This window comes from Bombus bifarius, unplaced genomic scaffold (genome assembly GCF_011952205.1).
Source record: "Bombus bifarius isolate JDL3187 unplaced genomic scaffold, Bbif_JDL3187 scf7180000008162, whole genome shotgun sequence".
NCBI lineage: Eukaryota > Metazoa > Arthropoda > Insecta > Hymenoptera > Apidae > Bombus > Bombus bifarius.
The window spans coordinates 1,671,915-1,690,211 of NW_022884484.1; the positions used below are offsets into that span (position 1 = coordinate 1,671,915).

Here is an 18,297-nt window from a genome sequence, read left to right on the forward strand (position 1 = left end):
GTCGTAAGAGCATCGAATTACTACCGAATGACTCGAATCTCTCTCTCTCTCTCTCCCTGTCTACTTATCTATCTATCTTTCTATTTATCTCCTTCTCTCTCTTTCTCCTTCTATCTTTTCGTTTTTATCATTAATTGAAAAATACAACTGCCGTGATTTCCGGTGAAATCAACTACCGTTAAGGGGCTCTGTATCACGACAGAAGGGAGAAAGAAAGCGTGGAGAAGAAATTCATGGAAACGAGTTTATATTTATCGATGAATCGCTATGTACCCTAAGCCATTCATTCAGCCGTTCTTTCATCGGAAGCTTGGTTGATAAAGATAAAATTAATAGATACGAAGCAGGTTTTAGATTCAGTCTTGGTATTGGTATATGTAGATGGGATATAGGAAGCTATTTTTACTTCGTGTAGAAAATGACGTATTAAGATGTAGCAGTGATATCCAGTGAATTAATTGTTACGTTTGTACGATAACTCAATTGACGAGTGAATTTATTTCATATGATTTACGATGATTGATTGATTTATTTAATATGTCGTGGATGGAAATAGAATATCTTGCTGATATATTCTAAATTTATTAAATTATCAAAAAATGACAGAAAAGGAACTGGACTGTTTTTCTAAGTTTTCTGTAGATCAACCTCTTTTATTCTAGAGTTAACAAATTCGTCAAAATGACAATTTAACCGAGTCAATCTTAATCGTGGCAAATATTAATAGAACGTTCCTTATTCTCTGCAGAGGTAGGAAACGATGGGTTTGAAAATAAAAATCCTTAAGCACTTGTACAAATTGCTACAAGCAGAAGGTAATTCGAGTGACGATTTAGCTCATTCCATTAATTATGAACATATTCCGCGTTAAAAGAGACGCACTTTGAAACCTTCAAATTACCAAGAAACGCATAAAGGACGAGATCAACCTTTTTTAAATTCTACCTAGAGCGGTCTCTTTAGCGTTCTTTTCTTTTCGCAGAACTTTAAATCCAAGTGAAAGAGTTACATTAAAATACATATTTAGTCGAAGAAAGAAAACTTTCCTCGCACTGATTTTCTTTTACGTTTGTCTTGCTCGACCAACATCTATAACAAAGAATATCTTTGTTCGACTAATAAAACTTTGACATACTTTTGCCAAACTATCGCGACACCGTGGTAGGTAGAAGTATTGACGGAAGTAATATTCGAGAAACTTAACTATTCAGGAAAATCAAGGAAGATGTTCTTCATTCGTGATGCGCGAAAATTTAAAAGGAACGACGATTAACGAAACATAAATTAGTAAGGAAACGCTTAACGCACGCTTGAATTAACAAGGAGACATTTAGACACTTGAGACTATCTCAGACTCTCTGAAAATCCTCTAAATCCAAATCTCTCAGAGTCGAGGAATAAAAAAGATTGTTTCAGTTTCATCGATCGATAACGTCGATCAGTGATAAATTGACGACTAGGCCGACTAACGCGGTACAAATGAGACACACGTAATGTGTCATTAATCGTAAGGACGATATCGTTAATCGCTCGTTAACGAGAATTCAGAGATTGGATCGCTCGTATTCGAGATAAACGTTACAACTCAGAAACATCGACATATGCAGGTACATAAAGAGCCGATTGTCGATCGTTGCATAGTAATTTGGATGCTGCAATCGTTGTAATTTTGCGTAAATAATATAAATCAAACGACATATACGTCAACCGTAAAGGCATAATGACCTATAAAATTAACTGCAACTCGCCGTTGTTTGAAATATTAAAATATTTTCTTCGTTTTAATCTTTCGTGCTGTACGCTCCGCGTAAATCCAACAGAGGAAGTTTCATACGTTTTATCAATTAAAATGTAAATTACATAAATGGATAATTCCTCCGAATAGAACGTAATTATACGTATTTATTCCTTGAAGGGTCTACGGTGCATATTGACGTCAGTATGGTACTGGTAAAGTGCAAAATTGGACGCAATTTCGAGTTGTATTATTTTCGTTACAACGGAATGGTGCGTGATTTGATCGCAAAATAAACGCAAAATCAGCCCTTCTACTGTTTGCTCGCAGTTCGAATAACATTTGAAAGGGAAGAAAAATACGCGCGAGCGCGATAAATTACCTTTTAATTACTTCGCGCTGGAGTAATTAAATTCAACATTCGACTACATCGGTAATCGCCAAAACAAAAAATCGATACATCGCCGTATACAAATTTCTTGCTGAATAAAAAAGAAAATTTATTTACCCATTAAACGTAAAGGGGCAAATGGCAAACCGGAATATCTCAATTTCGTGGCCATCGGTGCAGCTACAAATCCGGAAAAAAAATTGTCAAGACAGAACATCAGCCTCCAACCAATGCCAAAAACGAATAGCAAGCGGAACAAGCAAAAAGCAAAAGCTTTCACGCAAAAGCCTATTCAAATTTTCATCTCTCTAAGCACATATTTCTTCGTTAAAAGTTGCCTCTATCGAGCCAATATTGTCATCGATAACACGCAACAGCCGAACTCGGTTGAAGGATCCAAAAATTTCCGTCTCTGATCGCAAGTTGCGCGAAAAAAGCCATAAACTGACTGGCCTACGCTGTACATTGAACGAGCATCCAAAAATTTCCGCGACACGGCCGACAAGCAACGACAAACCCTCTCGAGCCAATCTACCAGGTGTTTCAAAAAAGGTCATGTAACATCATCGTAAGAGTTAGGAAACGGTTGAGTTCGATTGTACGATTCGAGAACGTGTTGGATGATCGGCTTACCGATTCATCGAGTGATAAGATTTTCGTCCCAAAGTGGTATACAGGTACCATGAATATTTTGAATTACCGGGAAGCTAGAAAGCGGGTTACGAACGAGGAAATGCCATACCACGTCGAGATTTTATGTCATCGCTGCAAGGTTTAACTGGCAATCGGCAGTCAATGCACGTGTTACGACTGAATAGCGAGGAATGTACAGTTTTCCACATGGTACCATGGCTAACAGTTCCTTCTCGGAATGCTATTCTTCGACAGTTTGTCCTGGAATTCTTGTCGATTCTTTGCAAAACTCATTTGAGGTAAAAGGTGCTGATTTCGATTGTCCGTGAGGCAATTACAATGAGGCGTTTACAACACGGAAAAACTTCGTGCTTCGCGTAGCCTCTTATACTGTCGCAAGTTCACAGTCGCAAACATTCATGTTATAACTTATAAATATGTTATATGTTATATTACGTACTAGACTGCGAATGTTTATGCGATTTTATGCTTCTACGGACATAATTAAAGAAATGGAATTTAAATAGAAATTTGTCCCGTCTAGTAAATATCATGGCAAGTGCTCTACCGTAAATATCGCATATATTTTTGCATATTACGTGCGCTCCGCAAATTTTTGGAATCTTAAATTTCCCAAAAACCCATGAATAACCGCAGTCTACGTACAATGTTATAAAACTTTGAAACTAATGACGTTCAGGCCGACGTTTATTCAAATTTTATTAGCCGTTCTGATGAGGTCGGCGGGCTTCTGCTGCATTTTCTGCTGCCTCAATTTAGCAGCAACATTCTGAAGCAGCCTGTATACGTTTCGAAAGCGACGAGACCGCCAGGAAGAGATCGAGAGGCTTCTAACGGGCGTCCGTTTCCTCGTGTCCGCCTGCAATCTGTCCACTAGCCGCAACCCCCGTTTTCGTCCATCCCCCTTTTACTTCGCGCGCCGCCAGAGACAGAAGCATTTGGCGCGCGTGTACTTCTGCCATTCCATTTAGCTGCTGCTTCGCGTGGACCGAGGAGAAAGCCCCGTATACCAACGATGCACTCGGGAGAGTGTACGATGATAACGTGTAGGGAAACGCGACAGGAGAAATTCGTGGGACGAAAAGGGGCGAAAAAAGAAGGGGCGGGAGATGAGAGAAGAACATGGTGAAAGAGATACTCGGAGCCAAAGCGTCGCGCCAACGCAACGCAACGGTTAGCTTGCACACACCGGAATTTCCTGAGAGAAAGAGGGCCAGTCAACGCATAGGTGAGGAAGGGATGATTCAACGTATGCGTGCGGGGGTAGAATGTCTATGTAATCCAAGCCGGTTGCATTATCTCGTGTCTCTGCATGTCCCTTTCCACTGGCTGTCACGCGACCATGGTTTATGTTCTTTCGCCGCGACTTCTCATTCGTTTGCTGGCCGAACAACCAAGATTCCGTGTATCGATCTCTCGTCTAGCAAACGCGAAGCTATCCGATTTCCCGAGTACCCTGTTAGCTTTGCGTTATAGGGATGAGGGATGTCAAAGTAGAATAAAGGGGTAGGTTCTTTTATCTTTCTTTCTTTCTTGCTGTTTGGTTTTATTTTAGAGCGCGTCTACACCAAGCGAACGCTGGCTCGCTCGCTCTTCTCTCATTTTAGTAATATCTTGCAAGATACAAGTGCAAACGAGCGTTTGCACGCCGTTTAGCGATTGTTCGCCGAATTAGAAATCGAACGTCCGAATGGATGCTCTAGACGAGAAATTTATAATTAAAATTTCTTCGTCAGACATCGGTGTGACAAGGCCGAGCGAACACTGAAATGGGAATGAGCATTCTAGATACTCGGGCTAATCTCTACGAACGTTCGCTTCGCGTTCGTCCTGAAGTTCCTTTGGTGCAGGTGAATTTATGGACAGATGGCTCGATGACTATACTCTCGTTCTATATTTGCTCGTTTTTCCGAAACGCACGTTTACGTGGATCATAGCACGATGAGTTTTGAGGAACGCTGACTATCATCGAGAAACGAAATTGAAGCAATCCGTTGGATCGGTCGAATGTTTGCGCCGAGTATCGTTTTACGGTGGCAATCGACGAGATATGATGGGAAACTCGCGAATGTTTGGTATACTAAGTAGCTCGTTTCCTTGCTGACCATCGTTAAGCTTTCTCGTTGGAAGTGAAGCTATGTCTGGTGAAAAAGTAGCTTTTAAATAGCCAGGATGGGGTCTCTGTGATTAATTGCAAAACGAGCAAGTTAATCGTAGGGTGATTATTAATCACTGCTTTAAGCGCAGCTTTGAACAAATGTGTAGTTTGGAAAAATAATTTAGGAATAGTCGCGTAGACTATTTTTAAAAGATATTTCAAAAGATTTCCAAATTTTTTTATAAGTATATCTTTATAAGATTATAAGTATATTTTTATAAGATATTTTAAAGTATTTCCAAAAGATATTTTTCAAAATATTTGTCCATAAAATTTTGATGAAAATTAATACTTCAACCTGTGACAAGAGGATTTAATTAGAATTAATATCACTTTGTTCATAGGATGTCTACACGATCGTTATAAAATAAGGTTTAGTAACGTACAGTGTAATAAGACAACATAACTTATGTCAACTTGTGGTTCATCTTGTAATAATAACGAATACTAAAAAAGATAGCGGTTGTTCTAGAAAATGAAAAGGTATGATATTCAGTACTTTTTAAATATTTAAATTCGGGACACTCTCAAAAACGAGCTTCCTCTTTCCCAGAATACCTTGAACGGGAATATTTTAGAACGAATACTTTATCTACCAAAAATATTACTTGCACAAAATCCTCGATATTTCTCAATTTCCTTAAATCATCGAAAATCAAGATTTTATAAATTAAAAATTGGAGAGGAAGATAAATGGTATACTGTTCGTGATTAATTGTCAGTCGCATTGAAAATAATTCGGCAAGACGAAAAGAAAAGAACGATGGAGTTTCATCTATTTGAAGTCAGAACGAGTCTCGTAAATTGATACCGACGAAAATTCGGGGGAAATATTAAAATTTCATTGTATTCTCCGTTGAAGTTTGCGCCTCCGCTCCGATCTCGTTGCACTTTTACTTCCTTTCGGAGTCGCTCTAATATTTTATAGGGTTTCCTCCTTGCACTCTTCGAAATAAATATCTAGCCGCCAGCGCGATATTAAATTTGCGGTTTCATACTGTCTCGTTTTTATTTAACTAGACATAGCACGTCAAATCCGTTGACTCTACTGAATATTTTACTAACAAAATTTCCCTGTTTTCCCATCGAATCTTACGTTACAAAAAGCCAGCGACATTTCAAAGTAAAAGCAGACGTGTTCACATTTATTTCAACGTAAATATATTTAAATTCGAGCGAAACTAAAACCGAGGAGAATAACAAATTTAACGATGTCAAATTGAAAAATACGATATTAAATGAAAATAATTAAAAGTCACACGCTTTCCCGTGTTTCACAGATATTTCAAACTAAATGAAAACCAAAGAAAATGAAATTCAATAATGAAATTATTGAAATTTATCGTTTATAAATGTCTCGCTGACAAATGCAAACTTTTAAATCTCAAATTTAAAAGCTAATTCTTGACAAACTTGGCCGTTATAAATCAGACAGATGTTAACGAGGCAAACTGTGAAACCAATAAAAATTGGAATATCCCGTCTGCAGATGAACGTTCGTTCTCGCACACCGATGAAACAACGTTCCGGTTGGCATGTTGCTATCACCGCGGAATTAATACGAATTTCCATAACTATTGGATGAGGTTATAGCAACTATACGTGTATCCGCATGTAATAGACGAGCGGTTAAACTATAGAAACTCGTTCGAACGGGCAGTAGTAGAACGCGTCTTTAGTTTTACCTACGAATCATCCGGAAACAGAATGCCCTGTGATTTCGATCATGCATTGTGCAAATTCTCTTCGCCAAAACAATTCTTATTTGATATTTTTACACATTTTTAGGATCAGGATTATTTTTAGGATAATTTGCCTAGTAAAAAATTTTTTAAATTTTTATCTTTAGAAAAGATCGATCTGTTCTAGGAATTTTAGCGATATTTTAATCGAATCGAATCTTATTTTACAGATCATAATCGATAGAATTTAATTTTAGAATTTAAAATGTTTAGAAGGTAGTATTTTATTCTTGATGTTTGATTCTTTTCATTCTTAAAACAGCTTTTCTCGATATACTGCGAGTATTTTGAACGATTCTCCATATACCAACTATATTTCAACCAGTCAATGTCTTTGGGAAATTTATGGGAGTTGGAATAACTAGAAACGTGTGCAACGTTGTTATGACTTGGAGGAAGTAAAAGACAGCGGGAGAATGGAAAGAAAGACAGGAAGAAATTCGAAGCGAAGTTCAATCTCGAAGAAGAATCAAGCAGATTACGGTCGAAACTTAAAGGAAGAGGAAGTTTCAGTGATAAATCACGATCAGAATTTCTCATACAGATCGCGTAACACTTCAGGGATCGTAATTTTTCTTGCACTATCGCGACGCCAAAATTTTATGGACAATTGAGTTTGATATCCTAAATTTTCGCGATCCAGCGTTTTTCAAACGTATGTATCTCGATCGTAATTTTATACACCGTATTCTGGCATACGATCGTCGAGTTGAACATCTTTTTGTCTATAAAATTTGTACGCAGCGCTTCAGCATTCTTCGAACATTTACATGCATTGCTATCACGGTCGCTTTAATACATTTTTTAACGTTCTCCATCGTCGATTTTTAACAATTACCATCTACACGATAATCTTGACAAAAATTTGAATTCCAAGTTATTATTCTGTCTTGGTTGAGAAGCAGAAACAAGCTTTGAAACGAAGAAGTCTTCGTAAATTCTTAATCAAGAAAACTAAAATTTATTGCACGCAAGAGATGAGTGGAAATTAACATAATCGTTTGTAACTTTCCTTTTGGTCACGAGCAACCTATTTCTTTGATTATAAAATTCTTCCAAGTTATTTCTGGAACAGTTCGATTCTTAATGATCTTCGTTCTTAGAATTACTTAAAAATTATTCGTAAAGCACTCGAAAGTACTTCAACATTCAATAACCTTCGAGTGAGATCAAAGTTAATATTTTCATGTTCAATGTTAAAATAGCTTGGAAGCAAAGCAATGACCGCATAAATCCGCATAATCAATTCAAATTGCAACTTCCTCAGTTACGTGGTCTAATTTTACAATAGCAAACCTGGTATTCCAATTATAGAATTATCACATATTATTTCTACCAGACTCCAAGAGAAGAAGATTCCGATCGTTTAATAACCTATATTCGAGCTTCGATTTCCATCTAAAGCTTCCAATAACGAAACAAACTCGAAAACGAGTCAATCTCCGCGAATCCTCCGCCAAAGAGACGAAATTGATTTCCAACAAGAGATAAAAAGAAGGTAGACAAAAGAACGAAAAAAAGGAAATCTAATGGAACGGCTTTGTTCACAATTTTTCAATTTATCAACAAAGCTTGACTGCCCCGTCGAAATTTCAATTCGCCAAAGAGCCGAACATTGGGTCAAAGTTTGATCGGCATCGAGCCGGAAACAAGGACGCATGGCGCGAAATTCGCGACTCAAGCAACAAATTTTTCAACGTGCCACCGATAAATCACGAGATCGCGACGCGACGCCGGATCCACGAGTTTCGGACTGTCGTCGACGAATATTCACGTTCGTCGAAATAATAGATGAAAATGAACGATGACGGACGGGAGAGAATATCAAAAATTAAGAATAAGAACTAGGAGACTATACATTTTTGTCGTCGTATTTGAATATTAAGTCACAGTTGAGGAAACTGTAGATTCGAGGATGCACTTTTAAGAAGATCGTCTGGATGATAGTGTGTTTACTTTAATTAACGGCTATCACTTATTTCGACCTTAAATTTCGAAGGCTCGCCGTGTCATTTCCGACGCAGACGAAAAAAGAAAGTTCCCTTTTAAGGGAAGAGGAAAAATCGAGGAAACGTAACACACAGACGTAACTTTCTTAAGTCGGGTCTCTGTTCTTTGGAAGTGGAATTTCGAATCAACGGTGTCTCGATCTTTTAAATAAATTCCTGTTATCTGCCTGAATGTCGTTGCTTCTATTTTATTCGTCTCAAAGCGAATAACAGTCTTAATTACTATTACATTAGTTATTATTCGCGAATATAATTGGTGAATTTTTTGTGGAAAGGAAAAATAAGAAAAATACGCTTCGGTGAGTGAGAAATAAATACTCGCAGTTTGCTGCACTTTTCCAGTAATTTAGCCACGTTCTTAACGATTCTGGCCGAAAAAAAAGGAGACGTTGAAACTCGATACGCTTTCGTTAATTAACCGGGAATTTTTAAAAACCTTCGCGGTAAAGAGAAGAGATAACAAGAAATAACAATGATCCTGCAATTACATTTCTTTCGAAACGGTCACGCGAAAGAGAAAGTCCGTATCGAAATTAATTTTCAGATAAATTCCTCGCCTCTGTGCAGATAACGAGAGCTGGCAAATAAAACTTTCATTCCGCGACTAAACAGCGAACGAACTTCAGACAAACAAACAAACACCTTCGTCGTTCTTTCTCTACGCGAATCTCGATACACAGCCGCTATTTTTCACCGGTAGAAAACATCGGCTAAATCTACAAAAGATAAGAGCGAACACGAGATACGATTTACACGGCAATCGAAACTCGGCGGCGGCGCCATATTTTAACAAGAAAATCGATCGCTGGCAACGAAAAACCATGAAAAAGGAAGAGGAACGAACCACGTGGAAGCAACAAACGATCGACAAAGATACCTTTGATAACAACCTTTTAAAGGCTATGGATGAGATTTCTCCCTGTGGCAATTTTTTTCTGTTCATATTATTCACCTGATCGTCGTTGTGTTATTTGTAATTACCGCAAACGGTGACTTTCCTATTTTGCGTATAATAGGGAATAACATTAAGACAATTAACTCCCATTTGTTCCACCTTTTTTATTTGATTTTTCAAATAAAGAAATCCACCGATATACAGGGTGGTTGGTAACTGGTGGCACAAGCGGAAAGGGGGTGATTCTACGCGAAAAAAGAAGTCGAAAATATAGGATAAAAATTTTCCGTTCGAGGCTTTGTTTTCGAGAAAATCGACTTGGAATTTTCGCTCAGTACGCGTGCACTTTATCGCGTTTCGTTATGACGGTTCTCACTGTAGATCGTTGTCTCGATGGAAAAATTAAAAAAAAAAATTAAAAAAAATTTTTTTACCAACCACTCTGTATAGTAAATAGTACATGAGAGTGTATTTTGAGCAGTAGATTTTGAACGATTTTACACTCGTCTGTACGATCAATTTCATACGCAACAACGTAATAACAAAGCTGAAACATCGAAAACTGTAAGAGATCTCGATGTTCCAATGTGTTTTATTCTCTTTGCCGGTTCTTTCGCAAACATTCGATTCGCATAAACTGGGGCGCTTTTTCCATTTGGCGGGACCAAGGACTTGGCTCTGTAAGAGAATCGTACAAATAACAACCGCAACCTTTTTGTGAGTACGCCGTAATGATGTATAAATAGAGACCGCTTTGTAATTAATATTCTTTCCTACGAACAACTCGACCTGGTGACCATTGCGCCAGCATCTCTACGTGTAACATGCAGCGAACAATAACGTCGACCTTTTTAATATTTTCTCGTACAGACCGACCGGCTAAAGGCTGATTCTCGTTTTTCGAGCGCGGTGAAAGGAAAACGCGTGCATCGTGTCTGCACGGCCAGCTTCTTTTTTAATTCCGCTTGGAACGACATCGAACACGCCGGAAAGGAGTATCAACCTGTCTCGTCCGGAGCACCAACGACAAGGAACGGTTCGATCTCTTCGGCTTTCGTTCCACTCCCAACGTTTGCTTCGAATCACCAGAGGAATTATTAAACGAGACTGCCTGGTATTATCATCGGCAGTGCGCCTGTTATCGTTCTATTTTCTTGTAGTACTTCGTCTTTATCGTTCTATCATTCGTTACCATTTCGTGTACGTTGCGTTCGCTGCGTACGTTTTCGCTCTGAAGGTTTATTTGGTGAGAGAAAGAAGATTCGAGGATTTGTAAGTTACGAGTTGTAACAGATACTTAAATAAGTTAGATAATTGTTTACTGTTCGTTGGTCGTTTATTATTCCAAGAGTTTGACGCTCTTTGTCATTTAGTATTCGCGTCTATCAGTCATCGGTTTTATAGATTATAAGCTAACGATGAAAGAATAGCGTTTATCGTTACTATATATCAACAATAAGTGTATTACGACTACTTGAAGAGTTTTACGACAGTCTTATCGTTATACGACCAACGTAGATTTTAAACCATTGACTATACCATACTGACATCATACTATCAATTAAAAGAAATATAAATCGATGAACGATCGTACAAGTATGGCATATGAATGAGGTAAAGTAATATTTGAGAAAATAATCGACTGAAAAGCAACATTTTTTTTTTTAGACAGAGAACAATATTTCATTAAAATAGTATAACGGAAAAAACGACACAAAGTATAGGTAAAAGAATATAATAAAGTGCGACGTAATAATATCGTTAGCCAAACGAAATTAAAAATTTGACAAAGACCATTCTTGTTACGAACCGTTCGATTATAAACGAAAAATGACGGTCCTGTGGTAAACTATATCCTAAATTTAAAGGTCCTCGTATCCTCCCTCGGCCCGAACTACTCGTATAAAATATCGCGTTCGGGAATATTTAGTCAGCAATTTATCCTGAAAGGTATTTAAGTTCGATGTAATTCCCGAAACGATTTAATATACATCGAGCAAACCTATTTCAATTTTAAATCTCGTAACGCTTACATCCCTTTTCCGTGGCGTTTGCTCCGTGAGTTTTAATATTTCCGGATATTCTCAGCCTCGGTGCATCCTTTCGAAATTCCCAACCGTGAAGAGGAAAATCCGCAAGAAGAAGCATCCTTCTCTTCTTCGTTTTTATTTCCACGAAACGTGGTGATCTCTTTAATTCTGCGCGACCCATCGGGTTTTCCTGCTCCGTGCCATCCGCCAAATTAGGTAATTACAACCGGCTACCCAGTAAAAATCAGATGGTAACGAAATTCAGAATCGGAATACGCTAATCCCGACCTCCAGAGAAATCGAGGGAAATATGAAAATCGTCGGACGCGGCGGCAAAAAGGGAAATGAGAAAAAAATGGAGAAGGTGAGAAAGAAGAGATAGAAGACGAACCGGCTTCGAAAATCTCATCTCTGAATTACATCGTCTCCGTTGGCACGTTCGTCCTCGGTCAGGGAACCTAGCGCTGCAATTGTAATTCGTTCTGGTCGAAGATACGAGCGCACCCTCTCTCAAGAGAAAGAAAAGGAGAAAGATGCGAAAGAGGAAAAATAATGGAGGAAGAAGAGCGGAAAAAAAATCGTGAAATTTTGTCGAGTACGTTATAGAAAATGTGAAACTCGAAAAGCTTCGTGCGCGAGACACGAGGTGAAAATTCGCGATACGAACGTAACTTTCCGCGTACGCCTCGTTTGTTTCCATACAACTCCGTATATAATTGGAACGACAGCTTTCCAATGTTTAACATCATTGGGAGAACCGATCGAATGACAAACCGAGCAATTTAATGTGGATTCATGGCGATCAATTAACGAATCGATCCCCTGATTAAATGCACGTCGCGTCTTCCGGTTAATTAGCCGCTATGACGCGTTTACAGAATTATGAGGAAATAGTTCTACGGTAGATTACCTCGTATCCGATCCTTGCTTAACCAATCTCCGCCTTAACTGACCACATTTTCGTTCAGAGATCGTTCCGTGTTAGTTATATCATTCGTGGTTCACCATGTCTATGGTAAAAAATATTAATGGTGTATATACAGGGTGGTTGGTAACTGATGGTACAAGCGGAAAGGGGGTGATTCTACGCGAAAAAAGAGGTCGAAAATATAGGATAAAAAAATTTTTTTTTTAATTTTTCCATCGAGACAACGATCTACAGTGAGATCCGTTATAACGAGACACGATAAAGTGCGCGCGTACCGAGCCAAAATTCAAAGTCGATTTTCTCGAAAACAAAGCCTCGAACGGAAAATTTTTATTCTATATTTTCGACTTCTTTTTTCGCGTAGAATCACCCCCTTTCCGCTTGTACCACCAGTTACCAACCACCCCCATATTATTTTGTCGCATTTATTCAGCTAAGGTTTTACATAAACCATTTCGCTAGATATATTTTATCGTCTCTAACGAATATTGAAATATTTGAGATAATGAAGCAACAGAGTAGAGGAAGCGGTTTGTTCTAAGAAATTTGTTAAGGTGTAATTTATCATATTATTCAAGTTCACGTATGTCGGAACTATAGAGCGTACATACCTCTCGTTCACAACGGTAATAAAATATCTTTTGACGTGCGAGATTCAGGACGTGTGATAAATCATCTCTCGAATTGTCAAATCAACCTTACCCTCTGCTCGAATACAAAACGTCGTCTATCGATAGTAAAACACGCATATTTTCAGGATCAATCACAGAATCACACCCAAGTCTCGCTTCCGGAAAGAAATAACATGAAATACCCTTCTCGAAAAATTTGGAGAATACAAATTGGAGAGATGTATACATACGGTACCAAGGGAAATGTAATATCCAGATATTTTATTAAAAATTATTCAAATTCCTGTGAACGATCCAATCTATAAAATCTCTATGAAAAATTACACTTTGGTAGTTCCAGCATCAAACCTTTTCCTACTAATTCTCGAATTCTTAAACATCTATCATATGTAAACGTAAGCCAAAGTACAAAAAAATATCAACATTCTCCTCGAGATTAGAAATGATTTTACCAACCCCTTTTACGTTTTTCATCTTCTCCATAATACTGTACGTATTGCGACTGGCAAAAACAAATCGCGTTGTTCGTTTACAAGCTATCAAGTCCCGAAAGGGAGACACTGGTACGCGATAAACAACGAAAATCCGTATAAGCTTTATGCAAATAATAACGAAACGAGAGGAGAAGGAGCGAGAGAGAAGGGAAAAAAAGTGGGGAGAAAAACAAAAATTCGATCCACATTCGTCGTGGACACGAGGTCGTGGTTCCATTTATCGAGTGATTGGTCAGCTGAATGATTGGATGGCCGCCTTTTGGCGCAATTTTGCCAGATCCAATTCCCGCCGTGTATTTTCTTTATCGCACCCGAGCTTCAATCGGTTGAGTTTCCGTGCGCGAGAACCGTTTGCCCTGGACTTCGTCTATGCATGCTAGTTGGAAATCAGGTTCAACACCTAATTGCTCCTCAAAAAGGTTCTCATCGAAATAATTAAGCCAAAGTGGGCGCTTAATAACTTAACGAGCGCGTGGACGTTTCTTCTCTTCTCTTCCCTTTATTTCTTCCTTTCTTTCTCGTTCGACCTTTTTTTTCTGACAGAATTTAGCGTAATTTCGAGGCAAGTATAACAAAAGACTTCCACGAAGGTTTATACCGCGTCGTGATACCAGCGTCGCGTGCTACGAAATAGTTTCCATTGATTCCGAAGTAGTTGCTAGTTGTCTGGTTTTTGTTCTGTTTTGTAGTCCTTATTTATATCCTTTGGAAAATAACGTTTCGACAATCTTCGACAACGCGTCGACTTTTATGGTACGCTCTGAGTCTTCCTAGAATAGCGTTGAACATGTCCCTTTCCAAATTGATTTGAAAAATTGCCAACTTTTAATAAACGTTTGAAATGTAACTACGTATTTCCTAGATTCTTTTGCGCGAATTAATATCCCTAGTGGAACTTTACACGGCGCAAATCGCAAGTTATCGAAGTTAATAAATTCTCTTGCATAACACTCATAAGGTTGGTAATAAAACAGACTAAGTTATGCATGTAGTTTTTACAAGTTATGTAGTGTCTTATAAGACAGCTGATTATTTTATTCGGTGTAAAATTGTAGAATTGGAAAAAATGAAGTTTGTACCTTGTAACCTCTAACTGATATTATTCACTGGTGAATTATTGTGCAATAGGATCCTAGTAAAGTGTATACTCATAGTTTATATTCGTAATATAAGAGAACATAAGGGAGAATTCAAGGGAGAAAAGATATAACCTATTGTAAAGAAATTAATATTTGCTTTGTAATAGTAGATATTTACGCTGATGATCGGATACTAAAGGTAAGAATATTATTTAACACGAATATGTAGCGAAGACGATACATGTGTCAAGGCACGTGTTCAAATTGTTCAAATGTCTGTCGCGAAGTAGATTCAGCATTTAATTCAATGATAATTCGCTTAACAGTTAACGTATTAAAAGATTCTTACTGAAAAATCGAAAATTGAAAGAATCGTGAAATTCATTTTCTTGGCGTATGAACGCAGATATATGATTGTAAAGAATTCGATTACTATGGACTATGAAAACACTTATGTTCGTTCTATAAAATTTCTGATCATTTTACTTTGTGTCCGTATCTTGTTTGCAATTGAGAAACGGAATATTTTATATTTGTATCATAATTAATACCTAAAAATAGAAGAAAAGGAGGAAGAAGTGCAGGTTTCAGTTACTTTTTTAGACACTGCTAATTATTCCCTAGACACGACGCTTAATATACCGCCATTTTTAATTGTACACGATCCGCGCCAAAAGTATTAAAAATAGTAAAAGAAGAAGAATTAAAGGAGGTAGCTTATTTTACTAAAATATCGCTAATTTCTCCTATATAGATACAACACTTAATATAACGCCATTTTCAATTTCCAAGACTCACATCGAATGTATTAAAAGTAATAAAAAAAGAATAAAAAAATGTAGTTTTCAGTTAATTTGTTAAAATATTGCAGATTTTTTATTAAACTATCCTACACCTTTTCAAATTTCGAAATATATAGCAATGCGAACTTTTAGCTTTTTTCCTATCCGCGAATTTCACCATACGTACGCCGACAACGATTTCACGATTTATCGAAAATCGTTTGAGAACTATCTACAATTGAACACTTACCTTTCACAATGGTCGCAGTGGAAAAAATGGTGAAAATCAGGATCAGCCTCATCGGTGACAGTTTCATTCCGTACTCCTTCATGGTTAGAACGAATCCGCTACAGGAACATAGATGAACACACCGAACACGATAGAACGTATGTAAACACAGAATGGTCCATCCACTCGCACACCGAACGCGTATATTTACCTCGTTCTAGAAAATAAGTCACTTCACAGTTTACACGCACAGTACACCTTCGTTATTTATCGTGAGATCGACATTGAAATGTTCGCTGTGGAACAACGAATATCAACATAAATCGATTGCACGCTCGATACCCGCATTTAACCTTGCATTTAAGAAGTACGTATTTCCAATGAGCACGTAACTTCTTCGACGATATCCTTATTTCGCACAGATATCACTTGACCAGTTGTTTACCACCAAACCGAAGTGCTATCACGTATACAAAACACAAATATCGCGACAAATCGTCATCTGTTAGTATTTCTCCTTACGTTTAACCTTTCGTCTTTTTCACATAATACTTTTCTCGATCCTTCACTTTCTTTCAATTCGAATTCAATTCGAAATGAACGTTGAGACGTAACGCGTCACTATGTTCGAGAGTCGGTAGCGCTATCGCGATCGAAAAGTTTGATAATCGTGATGAAGCGTGTCTGATTGGCTGAGAGATAATCGAAAGGAAAAGATCACATCCAGAACGATCTCTCGAAAGAATCGTGTACCGTGCGATGTCAAGAAACAATGTTTCTGTAGCAACCGACGGGAACGCGCACTTTGCCGGCTTATAAATTACAAACGCCTTTGTCGCTGCTTTCTCGGTGCACTTTTTCCTCTCGACACGCTCGAAACGTAATCATATCCGACAGCAGGACGTCATACGAATAGTATGGAAGCTCGCGATCGACGCGTTCGAGAGATCGATCAATCAGGGTGGTGGGGGAGGCAGGGGAGAGTTAAACTGCACCGCGAGTCCACTTGTAACAGGTGAATTGTCAAAGGACGCGGAATCACTACGTTCAAATTCGTCGACCGTCGACAGCTCCGAAACCAGTATCACTCGATAGAGTATCCACGCGAGAATCAGCTTTATTTCTCGGCCTCTGTCGTTCGTTTCTGAACACGAACATCGATGACACCGATCGCACCCTTATTTTTGCCGGTTTCCATTCACGCTCGTTGTTTTTCCTTCCTAATCTCGTGCTCCGTCGTTGTCAATCTTCCAACGATCTTCTATTATTTCGTTTCCCGTGCGCGTCACTTATTACACGTCGAGAAACAACGTGGCAATTCGCGTTATCACTTGTAATCTAAGGGCGGCCGCTACGAACACGTACTCATCACTGGATCGCGCGACGATGAAATAAAACTCGGCATGTACCACCGCACACCTACGCGGGAGTGTGAACACTGTGGAATTGCTCGAAAGGGAAGGAGGCCTCTGCCCCCGCAGAGATCCACGGAGATTGCCGAGCGAAGCCGAGCAGCCACGAACGAACCGACGATCAGCATCCAACTGCACCTCCCAACCCCTACTGCCTGTGAGCGCAGTGCGCACGCAAAGCACTTGACACGATGAGGATGAGAAGAACAACGCAGATGCGGAAAATCGACGGAAAACGTCGTCAAGATACCGTGGATCCTACGGGCAGAGGGTGAACCGATTGTTTGGATCCTCCGTTCACCTTCGCTGCTCCTGCAATCTTTTCGAACTGTCTATCTGTACACAGAGAAAAGTATCGCTTTTCAAGTGAAACGTATATGCGCGCCATATAAATAACTGGACGAGTTACACGAAGAATGGAAAATATAAATTTAACGCAGAGGATGACTACGAGTTTATCGATAATAGAAAAAACAGAGGAGCAGAAATGATTAGATAGAAAATGTAGTGAAGATGAATTTAAAGATCACTGTAAAAAAATTACAATAGCAAGAGAAGTAATTTTAGAAAATTTTGATATAGATTTCAGTTAACTCAAAAACTATATAGACTTTCTTTCTTCTTTTTCCTTTGAAAATATTACATGTTTCTGAAGTATTAATACATATTAATTTGAATATTCTCTACTATCAGGTATTTTATAATATATTACGCTCTTTTGCCTTTGTACAATTAGTTGTTTACATCTAATGATTATTTATATAAAGGTACAAATTCTTTATAATAAGGATCGTCTTACAAGCATGATTTTTTATTTAAATAAAATTAATTATTGATCTTTTTGAAATGCAGTTTCAAGTATATTACACGCAGGACTGTTTAATAAATTCCGTAGTACAATGTAGCTTTCCAAATGAACAGTGTCCAGTTGTGTCACCCGGTATAAGGTCTAATTCAACATCTGGTGTGCATACGTGCACACAAGCAGTGCAGAATTTAATAAACAAACTTCTGGTTTCAATCTATGTATATCCTAAACTTTCACAGAAAAATTATTCATTTTTTAACCAGATTATAACCAGCTACTTTTCTTTCTTCAATTTACATTCAACAACGTAATATAGGAA

At 38.2% G+C, this 18,297-nt stretch overlaps 1 protein-coding gene across 4 annotated transcripts in view; it reads right to left on the minus strand.

Moving 5' to 3' along the window:
• Positions 1-17,230, minus strand: part of LOC117208767 (nephrin) — a 484,683-nt gene extending 467,453 nt beyond the window's left edge. For 2 of the 4 annotated variants that reach the window (XR_004487770.1, XM_033450099.1), the window contains exon 1: positions 15,780-17,229. Coding sequence is in view for 3 of the 4 variants with exons in the window: in XM_033450099.1 (XP_033305990.1) it covers positions 15,780-15,861 (82 nt within the window). In the remaining variant the exon portion in view is untranslated. Of the gene's footprint in view, positions 1-15,779 lie in introns of all 4 variants that reach the window. The other 2 variants (XM_033450100.1, XM_033450101.1) reach the window with 1 other exon arrangement.
• Between the last annotated feature and the right edge of the window lie 1,067 nt (positions 17,231-18,297).